Here is a 25,327-nt window from a genome sequence, read left to right on the forward strand (position 1 = left end):
GAAGCGATAAATGAGTGCAACGCCCTGGCGTCTTCACTGATTGGGAACGACTGTGGTGGGGACTTCCGTACCTAAACAAATAAAGAAACATAATTAGGACTTCAACTAAATCTACGCGTTTATTGACATAAATAACTATTTAAATAATAGTATTAAATAATTTTAAGCGGATCCACCGAGCATCAGAATATTTTATTTTTATATTCTGAAGTAGTGTAGACCGCGGCACAAATGTCCAAATTGACTTTCAGTATTACACTGTTAATCAGTTAAGTCATAATTATAGAAATACATTTTTTTGCTATTTTCTTCAAAACTTATCATCTCTACTTTTTTTTGCTCCATGGGCAATGTAAGAAGGTACAAAATTTATTGCTAGATTATAATAATGATAAATTCTCATCATCAATGTAAATAAATAATTTGAATTATATATGGTCCGGAAATCCTCAAACATCGTCTTTACAGATGGTATTATACTCTGATATACATGAAGTATACAAGGTCTGATAGATAATAATTCAATGAAATCTAAGTAAAAAAAAAAAATTATACTAAGAATTAAGTATACGTAATATTTTACCGTAAGAAAAGTTGCAAAAACTTCCCGATCTGTGTTAATAATCGGCTAATAATGAATAATAAATGATGATTTTAAGATTTTAAAAATATTTAAAATTGTTACGATAAAGTTTTGATATTTTGGCATGCTCCATCATTCCAATATTAATTTAATGATTTTTAAATTTTAATGATTTTTTATAATCACGATTTTTTTAAATTCGATATTATTTTATGATGTTTATTAATAGCATCAATTTTGTTACTGTACAACGTTGCATTAATTACAAAGAAACGTCCAGGCAGATCTTTGCTAAAAATTAATCAGCACGTAATTAGTATACAATAATAACCCTAATATATTTGCTTGAATGATTTAAATTAGAACACGCATTGACTTTCAACTTTTTGCCAAAGCCTGATAAAATTATTCGTCTCATAGGAGAATCTAATTTTAGAATGTTCTTTTTAGACAATGACAACACTCCAACACTTATATTGGAACTTGTTCAATAATTTTTTATTTTAAAGAATTAATATAATTTCTAATAATGTTCCTAATTATTGAAGTAGTATTTTGTTTCAGAGATTTTTTTAACTTGACGTAGGATTAGTTATTGTAATCGTCCAACAATCGAAATTGAAAATTTTTGCATTTTTTCACGTTTTGAAGGTTTCTGAACATTTTGGCAGACCTCACAAAAAATGGATATGTGTGTATGTATGTACGGATACAATACAATCGGGACCAACCGATTCGAATAGTTCAAAAAATATTCGATTTCTATCGATAGAGAGATGTGCTAATTAGTTTTTGGCAAAGACATGTCCAGCCGTTTTGGAGATACGGTGCAAAGAGTGCGGAAAATAGAGATCAAATTTTTGAGAAAACGAGGCATCCGATTTGAATGATCCAAAAAACAAAAAAATGATCAATTCGTAATGGGGAGAATTGGTGTTTAGTTTTTGGCAAAGTTAGGTCCAGCCGTTTTGAAGATACCGAAGTAAATGTGCAGAAAGTGGCAGTTTTTGAGGAAACTAAGCATCCGATTTGAATGATTCAAATAAATTTCTGCTTGTTTTGACAAAATAATTTCTTTCGGAAAAAATGTATTTCAATTTTTTATAAAAAAAAGATATTATTTCTAATTCTGGCTAAAGTTCCAAAGCTCACTTATATACTTCAAATAAAAAACTTTGAAATTCAGTTTATATTCATTCTTCATAATAAACAATGTACGAAATAATCTATTTGAAAACATTTAACACTTTCGACTCGGGAGTCGAACTGCCAGTCGGTACGCTGCGCTCGGAATATTATAGTGCCATACATATCTCTCAACTCGGAATTTTTTTTTTGTATCGAATTTTTTCAAAATGTAGTTATATTGCTTTTAAATATAGTTATTATGATAATAAAATAGAAAATTTTGAAAATTAAAAAAAAATGCGCTCAAAACCATGCTATATTGTTTAAAAAATCATTTCTTCACAGATCTTTATTATAATTATGGGCATCATGAGCTAATAAATTAATTTTGTTACATATTTATTTATAAAATTAATAAATCAATCAATAATTGAATGTAATATTAAATTAATTTAAAAAAAACAAAAAAAAATTAAATGTAAGTTTAGTTTGCGACGAGTCGTCGCCGACACGATTTGCCGCCGGAGCGGCGGCATCCGAGCTTAACGGTAAAACATATCATGCCGCCGGAGCGGCGGCATCCGAGCGCAACGGTAAAATGACTATGCCGCCGGAGCGGCGGCATCCGAGTCGAAAGAGTTAATATTCCTCGAACATTTCGTTACGGTACGAGAAGTTCCAGCAATTTGCCTTGAGGTATGATGCCATACACAACTAGTTATCTTTTTTTTTCACATATATATTGTACTGAAGAAGATAAAACGTATTGCAATATTTATATAGCATTGTGAAAGCATAATATCTTTGAGTAAAACATAACTATATAAGATCAAAATACTTGTAATTCACCTTATTCAATGAAATTTGAACATGTAAATTTAAAAAATATCTATTCAAATAACTCTTTATAATACTTCATGAGCTACGAGTAAATAAATTTGAACTATTTTGAAAATTTTCATCTTAATAGAAAAGTGCGAAGTTTATATGGTATTCATTCACATTTATTAAAAACTAACGTGAACATCAATTTTAAGGATATGATAACATATTTTTGCAGAATCATCAGAAAGCATGTGAAATAAATTTGCTAACTTATGTTAGTAATTGCCAAAAAGTGCAACTTAGACGAATAATAAATGTCTCTAACTTCGCTTCACTTAAAGCTTTAAAAGGCATTACTACTGGTAGCACGTTCCATCGCAATATCCGTCTATTGCCATCATGAGTATCCGCGTTCAAATGGGCAATGACATTGTCTATACTGGACAGACGCAAATAGAAGAGATAAAACGGCCAAAAGTTGCATTACAGACAAAGTCGCTTCTGCTTGTTTGCACAGTGTACCCACTACCCAGATACAAATTGAGGCGCAATTCATTTGCACAATGCGGATTTACGTCGCAGAGGAGTTGACTTAGCCTTCGTTCTTGCCATTAAATCTCCAAAGCTCGGAACACGCACGATACAATGCCCCTATTGTGATAAGTTTTGTTATAGGTGTACGCATAGACGGGCGGCTTGTGGACTCAAAAATATTGAAATACATATATTTTATATTGTTCTTATTAAATAACTTTATGCACATCCATGTTCTATGGAGTGACGGTTATGCGCGCTGTCTTGTGAGTTTGAATCCCGATGTGGATAACTTGATTGCCTAATCCTTATCATTTATGTATATAGTCTGACCATTTGATCTCCTGTACAATCATGTTTTTTATTGCTATTTCAATAATTTAAATTTTTACGGTTTTAAATGAGTATAACTTTCAACATTGTACAAGAATTTTTAACTTGACTGGTGGTCTAATAGACTTTAATATAATGAGCTTGATGATTAATATTGTATTTAATGTTCGAATGCTTTTTTTCAGCTTTTTTTTCAGAAGCGAAATTCGTGCAGCTACTATGATTATTATAAAATAACTGTCCTTTTAATATCAATTATGAATAAGCTTGACAAGAGCATGAAATAATATCTATTATTTTTGATTACGGCTTGCTTATGAATAAATAAATAAATAAATGAACATATAATGCAGTAGTGATATCATTTTGAATTAAAAATATAGATCAAAATAATATTTGCAATAGAAAGAAGCCATTTTCGGGCACTGTGATTTAAAATGACAATAAAAAATCTCTCACTATATTCTTCTATGAATCGAGCTTGAGCTTAACTCAGCTCACGGACCTTTCTTAGAGAGGAAGAAACTACCCATTATCATATCGAAGTTTGTGGACCACAAAGGATTGTGGTTTTAGGTACTTCACTTCCTTATTTTGGCAAGGTCCAAGAAGAGAAAGATGAAGTATGACTGTTCGAACAAGTTTCCATTATTTCTTTTAGTTAGTGTCCCACATTAACATAGTCTGTAGCCCGCTTTGCTTTTAAAGAATCAAAAGTAAGTTTTCGTGTTCGGAAGCTTTTAATCATAACTATTAACTGTACACAGATAAATTACTTACTTGTTATTTTGCTGTAAGTTGAACATGAGTAGTTATTTACCAGAAATTAGGGCCGGATTTAGAAATTTGGCGCCCTGGGATACTGACAAAAATGCCGCCCCATCCCTAAATTTTTAAGTAAAATAGTTTTTATATATCATTTTTTTTAAATTAAAATTACTATTTGAGTGCAGTAAATTTATTACGCATTACATACAATTTTGCCGCCCTGGGCAGTAGCCCCTACTTCCCCTACTGTAAATCCAGCACTGGATTTATTGAAAAATTCAATAAAAAAACGATTTCACAAGAAATTCTTGTGGGCTTTGTTTAAAAATTACAATTTGTTATACATTGTTATATTTTATTTATAACTTTTTTTTGAATGTATATGTTGTGTTGTATTACATATTAATGCATATCAATGTTATTAACAACAATAAAAGTTTCCATAAACTATTTTGTTGATTATGCCTATTGTTTTAACCCATTTTAATACCTGTCACTACTGACCTTTTTCGCTGTCACAACCGTTCTTCCGATGTTTTGATTTTATGACTAAATCCATCGTATTCAAGAGCAGTATTTTAGTATTTTTATATAGACAAATGTACAAATTACCATTTAATTTACTTTTTTTCCAGATAACTGGCAAATTAACAAAATTATAGTTAATCAAAAATAAATTGCACAAACGTACCTAGTTTCTCTTGGTTGTTATAATTTTAGCTCCAGTGATAAAATTATATTATAAGCTTAGTTTTTGAACAAACATATATTAAACAAAAGTAAATTGTCTTATATAGAATAGTTTCGAGATCAATTTTTGCGTTACATACAACTTGGTATAAATTATTAATGATAACCGTTTTCACTTACAAATATATATTCAAAGATGTTGGTGAATAAAAATAGCCTTTCGAGTAATAGTTAGCTGCAATATATCACATCACACTTTGAAAGTAAAGATTTTATTACAAGGAGAAAGGCGAATTGTATTATCATTGTATTACCTTTTAGAATGAAGCTAACAATAAGTGGTAAATACATCTCAAATGCTCTTAAAACACTGAAAATAGTGCTGGTAAAATAATAATAAACCAAAATGTTATAATTTCTATTGTTAAATTGGGGGGACAATCGTCTGTGATTCATGGCATCGTGTCTTAAGACAAAATGCTGAAACTTCCGATACCGTAATAAAATACGGTATGGGAAGTTTCGAGGAATATTAAATGATTCCAAATAGATTATTATAAATACGTGACTTTCATTATTCGTATTTTATAGACAAAATATGAGAGCTTATAAATTGGGCGAGGACGTTCGTATATGTTTACATAAAAGGTGAATAAAAAAAACTGTTTTAAGCGGATTTAGAATGAAGGAACTTATCTCAAATTTCTAAGAATTATATAAAATGAATTGCAAAGTTAAAATTATTTATTTTATGTATATAAGTAAGTTTTAGGATTATAGAAAGAATTAAAATTAAAATTCGAATCATTTTTGATATTTAAAAAAAAAATGGAAATAAAAAAAATCTTGAATATTTTAAAGATTTTATTTTTGCCTTCCTAATCTAATTGTTTTAACACAAGCAAAATGTCTTTGATAAAACTAATCAGCACGTCTTTTTTGAATCATTCAAATCGGATGCAATGTTCTCTCAAAAATTCAATTTTCATTTTCTACACTCTTTGCTTCATATTTCCGAAACGGCAGCACCGACTTTTGCCAAAATCTAATCAGCATGCCTGCCTATCAATTGGAACCGATTGCTTTCTGAATATTTCAAATCGGTTGACCCATCCCTTGTGTTGTGTTTTGCCATTTCAGCTATAGTCAAGATCATCTCCTATAAGTTGCCTGAGATCCTTCTCTAAAATGCATCGTGGCCCTCAGATTAATGGTATTATAGTCGCAATGAAGGACTGAATAAATTTACGATACGTCCGCCGTAAAATACATGTTCTTGCTATTAAACGCTCCATATGTTCTAGGTTATAAACAACGCCATCCGTCTATCAGTCTGTTCTAAATGCGCTGTTAAATAGCAATAAAATAAATAGTGCGTAAATAATACATATTTTTCTGATGACCTTACGTTAGTGCATCTAAGAATCTAATCGAATAACGGTAAAAATACGCAAGAAATATTGAATTTATATACTAAAATTGCTTTGAAAACGCGATGGATTCACATTTCACTGGTTTAAAGCAGATATTTGTAAAAAAAAACATTAGGTTTTAATTTGACTGCGAAAAGTATTTTACTACGAAGGCAAAAATTTCTCTAGATTGTGTTTATTTACAAAATTGAATTGAAAGGAACGAAGCATGAGGAAAAATCACAGGAATTATTAAATGTTCTAGATATTTTATTCTTTATCGTAATTCTCCCATGTGATTCCCAAAGAAGTCCACATGGAACTCCAGGAGTCCATGACAACTTTCAAGGAGTCCACATCAGGAAAAAGAAATTTTGGAGATTCACAATAGTGGATTACAATACACCTTTTCATATAATTTCTTTATTATTATTTTAAAGTCAAATAATAAATGCCTAACCTTGTATGTGTATCTTTACATTAAATTTTCAATTCAAAGTCATAGTGCAAATAGATAATTATCAAAACATCGATATCGGGTTCACGACACAAACAAGTTTGAGAATCTATGATCTAGATTATTGTATTTTGAATAATTGATCAATACCTAATTCTAACAACTTTTATATTTCCATATAGAATAGGACAAACAACATTAGATTAGTGACTCACAGCAAATATTTGTGTAATTATTACGTATTTTATTCATTTGAAATAAAATGTAGAAAGCTACTATCGTAACTTTCATTAGGGTAAACCGGGGCTCAAAGGACCGCAGATAAAAAAGGTCCACCTCAGATATCTCAAAAACAAGTGAAGTTACGAATTTTTTAACAACAATATTTAAAAGTAGCGGGAAAAAGATGTCCATTTTCAGTTAGATTCAACTGTCTTTTGATTAAACCTCTATTGAAAGCTTCTCTAGTTAAAGTTTACACATGGGTGGGGTAAAATGGACCAACTAAACCTCTATCCTGGCAAATGTGCAAAATACAAAAAGTAGCTAATAAAAAGCAAATTAAGTTCAAATAAGCAATTTTACAAAGAAAAAAGATTCAATAAATTGTTATTTCAGCTCTGCTCATGAATATTTCTAACGAAATACCTGATCAAGCTTAATTACAGTGTTATCTCTATACAAAATGCACCCATAAAATTTATCTTTTGCATCGGTTTATTAATGTAGATATTATTTTGTAAAAATCCTTTGAAATTTGAATAAAACTTTTAACCTGTTTTCCCCATGATCGTTCCAATTTACCTCTTGTATAGGGTAATAAGGACTAGATTACAAATTTTTGTAAAACAGCAAATAAAACATTGATAGAAATTTCATAGTCAGATAGTTGATTGTTTTTATATGTTATTGGTTATGATTTAATTGATTTGGTTCCTATAATATATTTGCTCAAAGTCATATTGGACTTTTATTCTCCACTCTGCTCTATGTGTTTTTATAAATAATTAAAAGGTTTACAAAAGGCAGGAAAAAAACCGCAGAAGAATAAAGTGCAAAGCACTTTTCATTTGACTAAGAAAAATTATCACGGGGAATTCCTAATTTTAATTTTTTTTTATTTGTCCAAATTTTTAGTCACAGTATTTTATATACCTAACTTAGAGTCACAAAACTAAGTAGAGAAAAGTATATATATACATATATATATATATATATATATATATATATATATATATATATAGCTCACATATTTAAACTGCTATATTCTCTAATGGTTCATAAAATTATGTTTTCAAATCTAATCAAACATTTGTAAACATTCACTCACAAAAGTGTTCTATAGATTTTTATTTTATATAATTTAATTTTATAGTATATCAAAAATTTTTGTATAGTTTGCAATCGAATTATGCCTTGGAATGCTTGATGGGTAAATTAATTAAACATTAGAAAATAAATTTATTTTATAAGAAGCAGTATAGAAAAAATAGTGATGAGTAATCATTTATATATTCGAAGAACAAAATTGTTACTACAGAAAATTTAATAAAATATAATGGAAACGTGTAATATTTGTTATATTTACTGAAGACCAGATTTATTGATCGACATTTTTCATCTTTATTATTGTGAACTATGAAGCAATATTATTTAATTGTCAAGAGTGCTGACCCAGTAACATTAGTGCAACCTCATTTTAAATATCAACAGCTTAATTGCATTAGTGTAGAGTCGTTATTTCCCAGATGTGTATTATCAAGAGAATGTGGAAATTTTTCATTTCTCACTAATTTGATAGAACAATATTATGTTGAATAGTTCTTGTCAATGAAAGAATAACGAAAACTGGCAGATACATCATGTCATAACATTTACAATAGCCTTACGAAATAATAACAAAACGATAAGAAACGAATTAAATGAATGTGTTAAAATTTATATTGTAAAAGTTTTGTAGTTTTATTTAGGTTAATGCTTTTACGACAATCGATAACGTTTAATCCATTAAATATCTAGGTAATATTATTATGTAAGTCAAATTAAAAACTGAAGATAATTTGAAAAGAATAATTTGAAGAAAATAATTTGAATTGATATGAGAAAAAGATTTATGATTAACTCAGTCATTGAAACTATAAATTAATTTAAATTATTATTATAGTAATAATAAATTGAATTATTTTCCTAATCTTTGGTTACTAGTTCATCCGGCAAATCAAAAGTTCTAGTGAAACATTCTTATTTCAATTAAATTTGACAATGAATTTATTGTTTATAGTTATTTTAGTTTACGCAAAAATACATATCATTCATTCATTATTCATTAAGCAAGTTATCACCTTGATTTTTACGAAGTCGCTATTGGGAGATAAACGGAAATGTTTTAAAACCTATAACAAATATATTTTGTTCATTGATAGTTTTTTTGGTTATGAGCACTGTTGTTTAGTTCACAAGACCTTAATAAAACTTTTATGTATAAGTTATATAAATGTTTTATAAGGTGTATTGTTATCTTTACGCTAAATTACAGTTTTTTTTTATTTCATCTCTACAAAAGCTTATAGGTTGGTGGATAAAAAGAACCAACTGAATCTTAACGATGATAATAAAGTAAAGATTAAAAAATAGTATATATAAAGGTAACTTATGTTAACAAAAACAATTTTACAAGAGCTAGTAATAAATAGTTGTTCCAACTATGCAAATAATTATTTCTGATAAAATGCAATATCAACGTTATATACAGTGTTATCTTTGTAAAAAAAATGGACCCATGAAATTTATTATTAGTAGTTATTATTTTGTAAAATTCCTTTAAAATTAAAAAAAAGATATTGAATCTGTTTGTCCCCTGGTCATCCAATTTTAATCTATTATGGGGTAAAAAGTACCTGGTGAGAAATTTTTGAAAAACAGCAAAACAGCACATTTTTAACTTCCCGTAGGGTAAGTTATAGTAATCGCAAAAAATCGAAAATGAAAATTTTTATATATCTTTACGTTTCAGAGGTTTCTGAACATTTTGGCATACCTTAGAAAAAATGGATGTATGTGTGTGTGTGTGTGTGTGTGTGTGTGTGTGTGTATGTATGTGTGTGTATGTATGTGCGGATACAAATTTTCGTCGACGATTTCGGGAACACGGATCAACCGATTTGAATAATTCAAAAAACATTTGATTCGTACTAATAAGGAGACGTGCTGATTAGTTTTTGGCGAAGTTAGGTCTAGCCGTTCCGAAGATACGGGGCAAAAAGTGCCGAAAACGGTAACTCAGTTTTTAAGAGAACGGAGCGTCCGATTTGAATAATTCAAAAAACATTTTACTTGTATTGGCAAGATGAAGAGTTGATAAAATTTTCATGAAGGCAGGTCTAGCGGTTTCGGAGATCTAATGAAAAAAGTAAAAAAAAAATGACATTCGGCGGTTAAAAATGATGATTAGACATATGCACATCAAATTATCAGATATTGTATAGAAATTTTAACAATAAGTATAATTTTTTTTACATTTCTATGGGTTCCGTACCAATGTTTATGCGTTAGACGGCGGCGCGGCACTTGCGCTGTGACAATTCGTCTCTATGCAGTTCAAGCACTACGATTACTTTGAAAAAAAGTTCAGAATTTCCAAAATATGTCAAAATGAAGAAAACATTTTTCTTTTCAAAAAAATAGTTTGTTTTCAAAAAAAAAATTTTTTCTTTCAAAAAAAAATTTTTTTTTTCTAATATAATTTTTTTTTCAAAAAGTAATTTTTTGTCATATTCCTAGTTTCTCAATAATTATTTCGAAGTAATTTTTTTTCAAAAATGTTAATCGTTTTTAAAAAAATAATAATTTTTGGTACGGGAAGTTTCCGCAATTTGCCTTAAGGCACGATGCCCTAATTGCCTTAAGACAGAATTCCACTTACAGCTAGTTACAATAACGAATCAGCTGAGAGTTTTACTAGACATAGTTAATTAGCTGATTGTTGGATAAGTGTAAATTGTTGTAATATAATTGGTTTGGTTTTCACACAAAAATTGCTCAAAGTCAAATTGTACCATTATGCCCCGCCCTACCCCATATCTTAATGCAGAAAATTTAATACTTTTATGAATCATAGGATAAAAAGTGTAAACTCTATAGTAGAGATTTAATATTTTCTCTCAAGAATTAGGGATTACTAAACAAATATTTACACAAATTGTACTAAACCAAGTTGACAAAGTATTCGAATGTTACTAAAATATTGTAAAAATCCACATTGATTATTCATAAATTTTATAATTATCTGTAGTGAGTTACTACTAGCAACTCACAATTATCTTTGAGAAGATATGAAAAGTAGCTTTATTTATTCAGATATATAGATAGTTTTGAGCAAAACATAACCTTGTTATGTTTTTCTGAAAATTTTATAACAAAACCATTATTTATTTAAATTTAAAAAAACTAAAAACATAATTTCTTTGAATTTAAAAATATTTTCAGTAATCATTAAAAGGTTAAACATTTATAAATTACAAGTACTTTACCTTTGAAAGATTAGGGAGAAGCCCCTAATGGCGGACACCTGAGGTTATTTATAAATGAATCAAAAAATATTTTACGAAATGTTTATTAAACTATGATTCATGTTAGTAACAAAGTTAGAAATCAAACTAAATTAACAAAGCAGCAATCTTTGCTAAAAAATAATTAATAATATCAATCAAACTTTGGTATCAAAAAATATGATTTTAAACAGTGGCACCTAGTACCGGACATTTCAAAATAACCTGCATTGATCACATATGTAGCCAATTCCACACTTTGGAATATTTGCACATGTGTCTTTGACAAATATTCTTAGATATCGCAAAAAAATCACTATTTATCCATCCTTTTGGCTGGGCCATGCCGATGCTCTCAGCTGGAGCATTCATCATAAGATTTTCATTCTTTGACTAGGAAATACGAAGAATAGGGGTATGTAGTGACCTTTAGCACTCATACAGAACAAAATAAATAGTTGAAATAAATTACGTAAATTCTCACAAGAAATATCAATATATTTACTGTAAGTCACTAAGGGACTTAGTGTTACAGAAATACATTTACAGAAATACATAACTAGGTTTTATTATGCTCAAATAAATTAATTTGCAAGTGTAATTTTTTTTATTAATATCAATTATAAGTTATAGTTAATGTTAATAAAAAATATTGGCACTTGCAAATATTTTTAAATTAATTTATTCAAATAAAATTGGTTAATTTCCAAATAAAAATATAATTAATTAGTTATGAGAATGTGTTGATCTATAATATAATAAGTTTTACCCATCTAAATTTACGTAAAACATTTTAGTATTTCAATAATGCATCTTTCTGATACCGAAAACCGTAAAATTCCGATAGAATCTTAAGTATACTTTTAGGGAGACTGGCAGATCACTTATTTGAATATAAATTTATAAAGGACCGGATCCTTTTACAAGAGTTTATGTATGGAAGCATTTACCCACGAATCCTTTGTATAAAACGCGTTCAATAAACTTGTACATATAGTGTTTTCTGTCTGGCTTTGTAGATAAAAGAAAATTAAGATTTAGATTTCATACCATAATAATTTTGTTAACTTACCAGTTATCTGGCAGAAAAGTAAATTAAATGGTAAATTCAACATTTGTCTACGTGGAAATATCAAATTATACAAGAAAAGGGCGACACAACTGTCCACAACCCCGAGACGGTTGTTAACAAGCTTAAAAATAGGTTAAAAACAATAGTTAAAATACTATTTAAAAATGGTTTATAATGACTTTCATTGTTGTTAATGACAATAATATGTAACAAAAAACAATATAAATAAAATATAACAATATATAACAAAACATAATTTTTTAACAAAGTTGACAAGATTTCTATGTGATTTTTTTTATATGTCTATATTGAATTGTTTACCTTCTCTTACGTTTAATTTTTTTACCTGTTTAATCTTTACACAGAGTGTTTGAGAAAAACATGACTTTAGTATTTTGTCTTATTTAAGTTGGATTTTTTCCTTGTTAGTTTTTTGCAGAGATGCAATTTTGTGATATAATATAGAATTATTACATATTTTATGTAGTATTTATACATTATGTAATGTGAAGTCTAATGTATCTGTAAACATTGTATTCGAAGACTAATTGGCCCCCAATAAATAAATGAACAAGATATATTTTTTTATTTGTTTATTTTTTACCCAAAAAGGACAAAAAATACATGTCACAGCCAAACCCACAAAATTTGTCATAACCGTACCCAACGCGCACTTTTTAAAACAATCATCATTATAATTGAGCTAAATTATCTAAGCAAAAACTAATTATTGGTAAATAACTACTAATGTACAACTTACAGCAAAATAACAAAGTGCATTATGCAATTTACAGTAATTCGAACATGAAAAACTTTTTTTTTGATTTTTTAAAAGCAATGCGGTTTACAGATCATGTTAATGTAAAGGACTGATTGAATGCAATAATGGGATTTTGTTCAAGCAATCACACTTTATCTTACTCCCTTAGGACCCTATCTCAAAATCAGTGTGATTTAGCTGAAATGACGATAATTCATCTTACTCCCTTTGGACCCTATCTCATAATCAGTATAGTTTAGCTGATATCATGACTGTACCGACATAGTACTACCGTACCTAGTCTTCTCTACTACATAAGATATTTTATGAATAAAATATTGTGAAAGACTTCGCTAATCCAAAGTTTCATTACAATCGGAAAAACATTGAGATAAATTATGCGCTTACTTTCTTAACAATTTTCAAATTATTTAAATCGGTGAAGCCGTTTTTGAAATATATCAAATATTCAAGTCAAGGTTAAATTTGACAGACATACACAGATACATTTGTTTTTTTTTACCAATTTCTGCATCAAACTTTTCGCGATGACAAACTTCTAGCAAATATAAAATTGTCGCAAACATAAGTTTCTAATTCTGGAAATATCATTGACATCTATGAAATATAAAGAAATTGTTATAAAACAAATTTGTGTATGTTACACTATAAAATTTTCAGTAAAACGTTATATAAATATTATATGAAAAACCAACAAATTTGGTCAAGGTAGGAAAAAGATAATCAAAAAAAAGAGATGAAAAAAATTACTCAAATAAAAACTTATCTTTGACGAGTTTTTTGTGAAAAATAGTTCAGGAAGTAAGGCGAGTTAATCAAGATGTGAATTTAAATAGTACAAAGATAGAAATTGTAGGACTGATAATAGTATGCAAATAAATACAAGGTGGCGAATTGGCTAAAAAAAATCACAACCTCATTCCAAACTGAAATAATTACATAAAATCAAAGATTAGAATATCAACTAAACGTGTAATTGATTATTATTATAAAATAGCATTCAATGATTTCTGGCAGCCTAGAACTCTTCCTTGACTTTGTTTCATATCCAGTTGAAGGCGACGCCCGAACAATGTCAAATCATCACCAGATGTGACTTCACTTGGCAATTGGCCATATTGCTGATATTGCAACTTATTTTATTGCAAATTTACTTATATCTCCAACTTTCATCAAATACTGTCAAATAATATTCCAATATTATTTATTAACTTCCATCATAATATAAGTATGCGAAATAAACGATTAGTAAAAAACAGAATTATTATAAAACAAGCTTTATATATTTGGGAGATCCACATATTTCAATTATTTAAAATTAAATAATTAATATATTTAAAATTTCATCGCGTCCTAAATATAATTAATTCAGCGATAAAAGATTTTTCTTTTCTATTCTGAAAATATTTATTGGAAATTGCTTACTTATCCAAAGCAAAAATTAATTAATTCGGAAAAAACAGAAATACTTTGTCCCTAGGGACTCGGGCTGATCGTACTTCAAAGCTAACTTGAGCATAATCGATTTGCGAAAGTAATTTATACATTTTATAAAGAGCGCGCCCAAGTTTAAAGGAACGTTGTTGCTTTTGTTAAATTTTTCATAAGTATATTGAATATTTCGTTCAAACAGCTTTATTGATATTGAGCGTAATATAGTGATAGAAAGGAATGAAAATTGTATATACTTGACAATATTTGCTGTTATTGAGAACCTATTTTATTGAAATTAAACTAGTTTTCCTAAATAAAAAATATTTGAAAAATTGAACTATAGGTTTAACAGCCCACATGTTTATCTGTCTATATGTCTATATTTTTATATGATTACTTGCTCATCTTTCTAACTGCCTAGCTGATTATTTATCTACCTGTCTACAAGTTATAACTACGAATTTGCTTATCTGTCTACGTTTTTTTTATTTTTTACTTTGCTACCCGCCTATCTGTCTACCTGCATTTCAATATACCTGTCAATTTGTTTACTTATTCATCATTACTTACCATTTATTAACTTCCCGAAGAAGAAGTTTTTTCGACGATTCAATGTTATTCGATTTCATGTTTGCTCGACGTTTCAAGCCGTTCTGAATCGATTTGGTATAGATCGAACAGGTCGTTTTCTCGTAATAAAGTGGTAAAAAAAATCGAAGACACCATTGGCTTATAGATCATACTAAAATATTACGGCCCTACGGCAACTCGTTCAACTATAAAGATTCGTCAAAGTTTGGCAAAATTAGTATCGTTTTTTTGGCATTTGTCAAAATTAGACCTTTGATCGACGTTTTCTCAAATGCCTGAACCGATTTTAGAAATTCAGAAGCCATTTGATGTATCTCAATGAGGACTATCGATTGTCAGTTATGTGAGACGATCTGCCAAGCCGTTTCTTTGTAATTTGAAAAAAGTGTTAAACTCTTCGACCACATTAAGCTCATACTACCGAATCGATTTTAAAAAATAAAAAGCTGTTCGAAAGATATTAGTTGGGAATGATACTGTTTAGTTTTAGGTGAAAATCTACTACCCGTTTTCTTGAAATTAACTGTTGAAAAAAAGTTTAAGCCGATTTTTATGGAACTTTTTTGGCGATATATATTATGGTGTTATAAAACTCACTGAAATATTATGGACGCATAGCAAGTAGTTCAATTTTAAAAATTCATCAAAATTTGAGAAAATGAGTAGTAATTTTACCATTTGTTAAAATTAAAATTAGGCGATTTACTTGGCATAACAATAGAGTACTTGGTCTTGGTCTTAATGATTGTACTAAACCATCAAAGTCCTATGAAAACTGGATCAATTATAAAAATCATTGGTTTGTGAAAATTTGCTTTTAGAAAATACTCCGAGTTAACGTGTTTGTTCGTTTTCAATTATGTGCAATAAATCCACTTGGAATATTTTTATTCACTCATAAATTAATTTATTTTTTATTGATTAGGTCGATTACTACTTACACATATCGAGCAGTTTATGTAACTTGTCCCAAGGCAAAATACCAATACCAACTACTTTATATATAATTTGCACATGATTAATCATATAGATATTTGATAAAAAATAAATGACTAAAAATTAAATAATTTTTGTTATTCATTAAATACGCAAACCAAATTACATGCATATTGTAAATTTGAATATTCTAGGTGATATACGATTCAGGAAATATAAGCAATTTGATAATATCATTGTTTCTGGTTCGTGTAGGTGATACTAATGATTCTAATTACAACTAATGATTCTTATTAATTTAATTATCTAAAGTCGAATTCAAAGGAAAATTGATTGCTTGGAAGTGACTGTGCATATAACGGTATTAATGTTTTCATATCTTGATGTAATATCATTGTCCTAAAATAATGGAAAAGACTTGATGACAACACTCACGCAATAATTAAATTATCATTCAGTTAGATAGTGAACGCGAGTGCAAATAATAAAATATATCAGGTATAATCTATAATAACATAAATGAAACACGTAAAACTAATTTACTAAATTTTAACAATAGCAAACTACAATAAATTTAATTTTATTTTATATATTTTTGAATTTTATTATATGATTATTTCTCTGACTAACTTATTATTTCTTTTAAGTATTGCACTTAAGCGAATTTGTCGTATCGTTTTTAACAAAGTTCTTATAAATTAATTTTGTTGAGTAATATCAAACAATACAATTGCTTCTAGTTAAGGTTGTTAAATGATAAGTTAACTGAACTGTACTATTTGATAGCTTCAAATGTGTTTTCATTTCTAATGAGGTTCTGGGCCATTTAAATATTATTAACATATGATACTAATAAATAAAATAATATATTTCATTAAAATTACGGTATCATACTTTTTCTCCACATTCACCTGCATTTTATTCCAATTCCTAAGACATAATAAAATTCAAAACTCTTATATCAAACGCTTTTTGGATGACCAAAGCTCTAGTACGCCATTGCATATAACCTTTTGATACAAATTCATAGTATCAGAGAGTGAAATAATTTGTCTACATTTTGTATTGCAAAATATTTAAGGTGTATTTGAAAATTTTAAATTTATCACTAATTGAATATTAATCTAAAATCCTTGCTGAATAAAGTATTGTAAACGTAAAGTTAATCAAGTGATCAAAAGTTCGCCACTTTGAAACAAAGAAAAAAGTAATTTTTATTGAAGAAAAATTGAAATGACACGTTTAATAATTTAACTTTTCTTCCGGAATAAATTAATCTAATTTTTTATAAAAATATTAGATTTTTTATAAGAAAATGTTTTATTTTCAGTATTTTTAAATATAATGGTGAAACTAGTTCAATATACGTTAGTAATATAATTTTTTGCCAAAAAAATATGGATGCACAAATTTTATGTATTTGATATGATAGCTTAGCTGATAGTAAAAAATCCTATATTTGGTGAAATTTCAGTTCTTACTTCCTAATTTTCTCGTATTTATGGAAGGTGTATATAACAAAAAAATCTGAAGTTCTCATTTATTGGTACTAAAAATTATTTTCAAAATTTTCCAAATTACCAATATTTGATATTACATTATCTTCAATATGATGAACAAATATTAAAACAGTATCAAAATTATTTTAACCAAGTTAAACAAAAGTATATTTGAATTAAACAAATATATATTTCTAGTGAAAATTAAAGTAATATTCTAACAGGCAATATGAAATATCTAAATCAGATCGACACAAGCAATATATAGATTCAATTTCCTAAACTAATGCGTTATTTATTTTTAGAATCCCATAAGATAGATAGAAATCGAAACGAAAATAAAAGGATTATTTCGGTACACAATTCTAAAAATAATCCAAATCGTTTAAATGCAATTGAAATAAAAATTGCTATGGTGAAAACTAGTGACAAGTATAATGCTAAATGAATCAAATAAATACCTACATTATAAAATTTTACGTCTTATTTTATTCCATCTGGGATAAATGGAACCATGTCCCAAGTTTTTGAAAACAGCAAAAATAACATACTTCTAAAATGATGAAGTAGGTGGGAGTTTTACTGAATAAAGTCATTTAGTTGTTTGTACCTATATTTATATTGAACTTAGCATTTTTAATTTAAGTTTTTACATAAATAACAATAATTATATTGTTCTCAAATAAACAATAATTTAATCCATGACTAATAGTATTATTATCATTTTCTAAAATAATATTTCCCACTTAAAATAAATGTAAGTGATTCACTTAACCTTCATCGTCCTAGAACACTAATAATTGGCGTAATGTAGAGTGAAAGCAATTACTGGTCGATTTTATGATAAATATATATAAATTTATGTGTTCGAATTTAATAACAACTCGTAAACAAATTAGAATGAACATGTTAGTACTTTTCCATCACATTGGAATATTGTAATATTTATTTGAGAAATATGTTTCAAATATTTTTGATTAAATAATGATAGGGTAGAGAGGGGAAGCTTGAAGGTCCGCAAGTGAATAGGTCGATATCTCAAAAACAAGTTAGGAATTTTTTTAACAACAATATTTGAAAGTAGAGGAAAAAAGCTGTGTAACCAACCATTGCCTTAAGTTTTACGATGTTATCGGAAAATAAACGGCAATGTTTGAAAATCCATAGAAAAGTATTTTCTATCGTCGTTAGCTTTTTGGTGGTGAGCACTGTTATTTAGTTTACGAGACCTTAACATATCTTTTAAGTATACGTTACCTAATTAATTTTTAAATAATTTCTAAAATCGCGCACCCTATATTAGTTGCCTTTTGGTAATTACAATTTATACATTACATTTTTCTTACTAATAATTTAATAAACATTATTACTTTAATTGAAATCTTAATCGAATTAATTTGTAAAATCTAGTTCATAAGGCACTGTTCAATCTAAGATCATGATGAAACGAATGAATTTTTGACACATGAAACAAAATTTTAAATATTTTTTTCAATCAGCTGGTTCTCGGCAATAATATTGTTGATGTTACATTTTTTTTATTCATAATTATGAATATGGATATTATATAGGTTCGCTTAAACTAAATTCAAATTTCAAATAAATCGACATTTTTGGCAGATGACAGTTCTTATGTATCAAAATATTTTGAATGTAGAACAATGATAGGCGGTTTTTTGTGTTTTTTCCATTTATTTCTACAATCTAACTATATTTCTATAATTCAAACAACCCTAAAAAATTCTCTTAACAAACTTCAGAAAGATTTATTAAAATAATCGTTTAGAAAAAGTATTCTTTTATACATCATTACAGAAGAATTTTATATATAAGATATATGCTCGTATAAATATTGAGAAAATAGATTTCAAAAATATAAAAATACTTTAGTTGGCATTCATAATTGCTTTTCAGTGAATCTGTAAAGAAGCTATTACAATAACGAAACCATAATGTCGAACAAAATATCGAAATAAAATACAATCGAGTTATAAATAAATCCATTGTTTAGATGAATTCTTTTAATAGAATACGAATTCTATTTTTATCTGACATTACCCGAGAGAGGCCAATTTGCACATATAAACATCAAGCATCAAGTGTATGATATAATTGTTCAAGGGTAAATATGAGAAAATTGAACATTTTTGCAAGAATTTGTGTTCACGATAAAGTAGCCTTTCTTCGCACGTCGTGCAGAAATTTCGAAAATAAACAAATGAAACGATTTGCTGAAAAATCGAGAACACAACGATAATTCATATAAAATCACGCATGGTATATTTCCAGTTGATTATTATTCTAACAATAACTTTGTCGCGGTTATTTTAGCACAGTTGTAAATTTTCAACATTGAACTTTTTACCGTCATAATATTTAAACGAACATACAGTTTGTTTATTTTTACAATGTGATTCGATTTTTGATTCAATCAATAAGCGCCGGTCGATATAATATGTATTCAAATATTTATTTTATTTATATGTAAATTGATATGCTTTTTCATAAAAATATTTTGTGATTTTTTATTAATATAAATTGTTTATAAAAATTGTTAGCTGATATTAAATATGGCTGTATTTTATTATTACAACCAGGGTAATTTTTATTGATTTTATATATACCATCGTAAAAAATACCGATTGAAAATTTTCATGATTTTATTTTTAATTCCCGAAGGAGAAGTTTATGTTTTCATACAAAAATCCGATTTGATAATTTCATGCATTCTGAATCGAATAAGACCAAATTTGGAAAAAATATGTGTGTGTGAACACTTTTTGTACCTTAAATCGACGTTTTCCCAAAAACGGTTGGACCGATTTTAAATATTTCTAAGCCATTCGATGCATCTCCATGAGTACTATTGTTTGTCAGATTTGCGCGAAGATCGGCTGAGCCGTTTCTTTATAAATTGCAAAAAAGTGAAAAATATTGTCCACGTTTTAACCGACAATTCCAAATCGATTTTAAGATTTCTAAAAGCGTTCGAAATATATTGGTTGGGGATTAACCTGATTAGTTTTTGGTAAAGATTTGCTGTCACAATTTCTTGTAATTAACTGGTGAAAATTTTTTTTCGAGTTATTGAGTGAAGTCAATTGAATCAATGAATAATAGAGTAATTTTGAAATGTTTGTAAGAAGCAAAATAAAAATATTATATGTAGAATAAATATATTATAGAATGTGTGATTGCATTTAACAAATACTCAATAAATAATTATGAAGAAGGACTGTTTGAAGTATAAATAATTTAGTTTTATGTTAGATTATCAAAATATATGTTAATTGCGTGTATCATTTGCAAATATGCAATGTAAACTTTTAATGTAAACGTTTTGAACACATTATTTATCCCCAACATTTAATTCAATCAAAGACCCCACATGTGATCACCCAGCCCGAACAAATGCTTTTGCCGAGTCACCGGTGGGCAAGAGGTCCTTAACGTGTTACAAATAAAATTACTTGCTAGATTCCTCACCAACAAAATAAATAATAAGTTACATACCTCATTTCGAAATCTCTAAGTTCTTCAACAGTCAGCGCACTCGCAACTTCCAACAGTTGCTTCATATTTTCCTCCCTGCGTTTACAGTTTCTGGACTTCTCGTCCTGACTTCCTCCACTTTCCTTTTGTTGATTTGGCTGTTGCACCACGCACGACACATTCGACACAAAATCGCTTTCGTTTTTCAAAAGTACAGTTGCCACCTGTCCGTAATCCAAACTGAGGCTGGCTTGCTGCACAACAATAGTAGCCGAAGGTGACTTTCTAGGTAAATTGGCACTGGTATTAGAATTATGATGATTAACGTCTAAAGGATTCGCGGTAACATTGATGCCGTCTAAGCGATGATGTACGCGAGACTGATCTTGCGGCGGTGTTTTGCCTCCGTTGGTCGCAGGAACGGTTTGGCACGCGTCCAGGATCTCCCGCTCTTTGAAGAAGTCCACTCGAAGATCTGGCAACATTGGTGCACGCTTACTTCGACGCTTCGATGGCGTCCTGTGAGGTTGGGGAGTTTGCGTTTCACCATGGTGGTTGGAAATACTGGTTGTGGTGATAGGTTTGGTTAGGAGACATTGTTCCATTTGGCCGAGACTGGTTGTGATGGTGAGTTATCAGATCGTGGTTAGTCATGATTTGGTGGTGGTCTTTGATTAGATTTGGAGATGGTGCGCCATTTTGTCGATGATGGTGATGGTGATGATGTTGATGACCGTGTTCCTTTTTGTTGTATTGGTTACATTGTTGTTGCTGGGTCTTTATGGCGCTTTCGAATGTAAACTGGGCGTGTCGTTGGACATCGGGTGTATCGAATGGAAACGCGGTGTGCTGATTATTTTTGCGCATGGTTATCGGCGGGCTGAACACCTGGAATAAATAAAATACGTATAATTATAATATTAAAATGAAAAATAATATTGAATATTTTTAAATCGTGCTGCTGTCACAATAAAATATAATAATAGATTCACGAGAAAAACCATCAATATAATATTGAAAAATTATATTGTATAGATAACAGTATATTTTTAGTTCATAACAATTCTTACTATTTATTACATTACAATATTCTTTCTATTTATGACAATAATATTTGTGTAAACTTGGAGAGTTATGATCAAGTCCTGTATGAGAACAAATACATTCAATAATGTATAAATAACTAAATAAGCGTGCGGTTGTTCTCAACTGACAAGATTTATAAACAGCCATATATTTAAAACAGTTTTCAGTAATGATTCCATTCAAATCAAATTTCTTCTCAAAAAGCTATGCACAAAACGTGTTGTGTGTGTGTGTGTATGTATGGATACAAATTTTGTCCACGTTTCCGGGCGCACGGATCAACGAATTTCAATGGTTCAAAAAATATTTCATTTCTATTGATAGGTAAATGTGCTGATTAGTTTTTGGCAAATGCAAGTTAAGTCGTTTTGTAGATACGGAGCTAAATATACAAAAAAATGCAGTTTTTGACAGTACTAAGTATCCAATTTTAATGCTTCAGAAAACTTTCTACTTGTATTGGCAAAACAATTGCTTTTGAAAAAAAAAACAATACTTATTTAATTTTTTTCATTTTTTTTTGTATATCGAAAATATTCATAATTTGAACTTAATTCTTGCTAAAGTTATAAAGCTCACTTATATACTTGAAATATATAATTGTAACTTTGCAATTCAGTTTATATAATTCTTATAAATATTAGACAATGTTACAATATTAATAATAATCTATTTGAAAACATTCAGTATTACTCAAACATTTCGTTACGGCACGGAAAGTTCCAGCAATTTGCCTTACGACACGAGGCCATACACCACTAGTTTGATTTTTATATGTCTAATAATTATTTTTAACAGCAAAATAGCACATCTTCCATTGTACTTCCGAAAAGACTAGTCCTACCACCTTGCCAAAAATTTGCGAGTTCATTTTGTCAATACAAGTAAAATGTTTTCCAAATCATTCGAATCGGGCGCTCCGTTCTATCAAAAAACTGAATGGCCATTAGTGACACATTTTGCTTCGTATCTTCGAATCTGCTGATCCTGCCTTTGCCATAAACTAATCAGCACGTCTCCCTATCAATGGAAATCAAATGTTTATCGAATCATTCAAATCGGTTGATCCGTAATCTCGGTGCAAGTTTGTATTCGCACATACATACACACACATATATACCCACGCAATAACGTACATCAATTTTTTCTAAGGTATGCCAAAATGTTTAGCAATCTATAAATTAAAGAAATGTCAAAATTTGCATTCTCGATTTTTTTGCGATATATATATATATATATATATATATATATATATATATAAATCTAGATCTATATATTGCATAGAATTATAGATCATTTTATATTTCTTCTTTATAACATTCAAAATAAAACCCATTATAATAGTACCAACTTTTTGATCGAGATTGTGATATTGTGATTAAGTGCTATCGATATATATGAGTCCAGATAAATCTATACCAATAACAATTTCTTATGTAGTTCATCAATACATAGTGCTTTTATGTGTGAAATTCTATTATTTGCAGTTTACTTTGAGTTACAAGGAATCTGTCTAATGCTACAAAATGCAAGTGAATACTATTCAAATAAAATAACTCACATCGTTTGAAGGCAGTTATGCACATTTTAGATCTTTTAAAAACTATAGAAATTTGGAATCCAATAAATATATTTTCACACGTTTTCCTTTAACGACTCCTTCTTCGTACAAAAGGAAATACTATTAATATAACGAGGTATTACAAGACACCTTATCTTTAATAAATACAGATTATCTTTGTACACCGAATAATAATACTTCATTTCAGGCGTTTATTGGCACGACTGAGCTCATCGCGCTTTGTAATTTCATATTCTAAATTCGAAGCCTAAAACACGGACGATTTGCATATCTGATAGGAAGCTAATTTCCTCGCACCGCTCCAGTTTCGGAAACGGCCTACATTTTGTAGTTCAAGTTGAGCTATTAATCAAAGTGTCTCGAATACATTTAACCAAAACATTCTTGATTCACCGAAATCGTGCCAGTAGAACGCATTAGATGATAGTGCCATTTGCGTTGATTAGATTTAAGGTTACAAGGAGGAAGCGGATAGTTTCAGTTGAATCGTTCGCGTTTCTGAAGATACTACTCTAAAATTAACGATTGGTCGATGATAGAAGTTCAATGAATGACTATCATTATAAAACGTACAATTACAAAGTAAATTGGAAATTCCAATTGTACTAAAGTGACTAAAATTATTTTTATATATCAATCTCAATCAACTTACGAAAAGAGTATACAATTGGGTAAACACTATTTTGATTCTATTTTTATACATATTAGTCTTAATAATTTCTATTATTTTACTGTTAAAAGCTTGTATCAAGAAAAATAAAAAAGAGTGCGCCTGAAATTCACACGCGATTGAAGTAAAACATAAATGCTATTGTACGAGATGGCCTTTAAGTTAAAAATAAATAAATCATATAACAATTTTGAATAATGTTTATTAGTAATATGGTAATACTCGTTGATGAACACATTTATTAGTGTCAACCATTATACATATTTATATAATGATAAAATATAATTTATATATTTACTAGATGACCCGACAGACGTTGCCCTGTACCCACCTCTACGTTTTTTTAATATACTATACTAATATTTATACCGTTCAGTTAAAAATAATCAGTATTGTTTTTCGAGTTACTATTTACACCAATATATGAGTGATGTTAAATGTAGTACTGTTTCAAATAAAATGATTATTCTCAATTCCCACTTTAACATTTAACGTTAACACTTTAATCATCCCTTTAACAAATATTAAAATATGTTCAATAAAATTATATATTAAAAATTATACACTGCTATTTATAGAACAAATTTATTTCCAATAGCTCAATTTATTTTATTGAATTTAAGGGTTATACAATATTTTTAGACATACCTGTAGATGTGGATGTTTAAATGAATGATTTTTTTGTTTATTCACGGCTAAAACATTGATTTTCCAAATTTATCACCATGTATTTATTGTCATAGCATAGATACACGTGTTGAAAATTGAAATCTTTTAAAAAGTATAACAAATTCAGAAAGAATTAATATATAGCATGCGGTCAAGGTACAATATCACCTTGGATTTTTCTACCCTAAATAATTGCTTCAATAATGTTGCCTACAATTTTTATAATTTCGTACCATAT

At 28.6% G+C, this 25,327-nt stretch overlaps 1 protein-coding gene across 1 annotated transcript in view; it reads right to left on the reverse strand.

Annotated features, from left to right (window-relative positions):
* LOC113370748 overlaps positions 1-21,811 on the reverse strand; it is a 543,405-nt gene extending 521,594 nt beyond the window's left edge. The window contains exon 1 of the mRNA XM_026611438.1: positions 21,104-21,811. Coding sequence (XP_026467223.1) covers positions 21,104-21,687 — 584 coding nt within the window. The 5' untranslated portion in view covers positions 21,688-21,811. The remainder of the gene's footprint in view (positions 1-21,103) is intronic.
* Positions 21,812-25,327: the final 3,516 nt, after the last annotated feature.

Source organism: Ctenocephalides felis, unplaced genomic scaffold (genome assembly GCF_003426905.1).
Source record: "Ctenocephalides felis isolate EL2017-DRISC unplaced genomic scaffold, ASM342690v1 CF-g0.4_SCAFFOLD_01492, whole genome shotgun sequence".
NCBI lineage: Eukaryota > Metazoa > Arthropoda > Insecta > Siphonaptera > Pulicidae > Ctenocephalides > Ctenocephalides felis.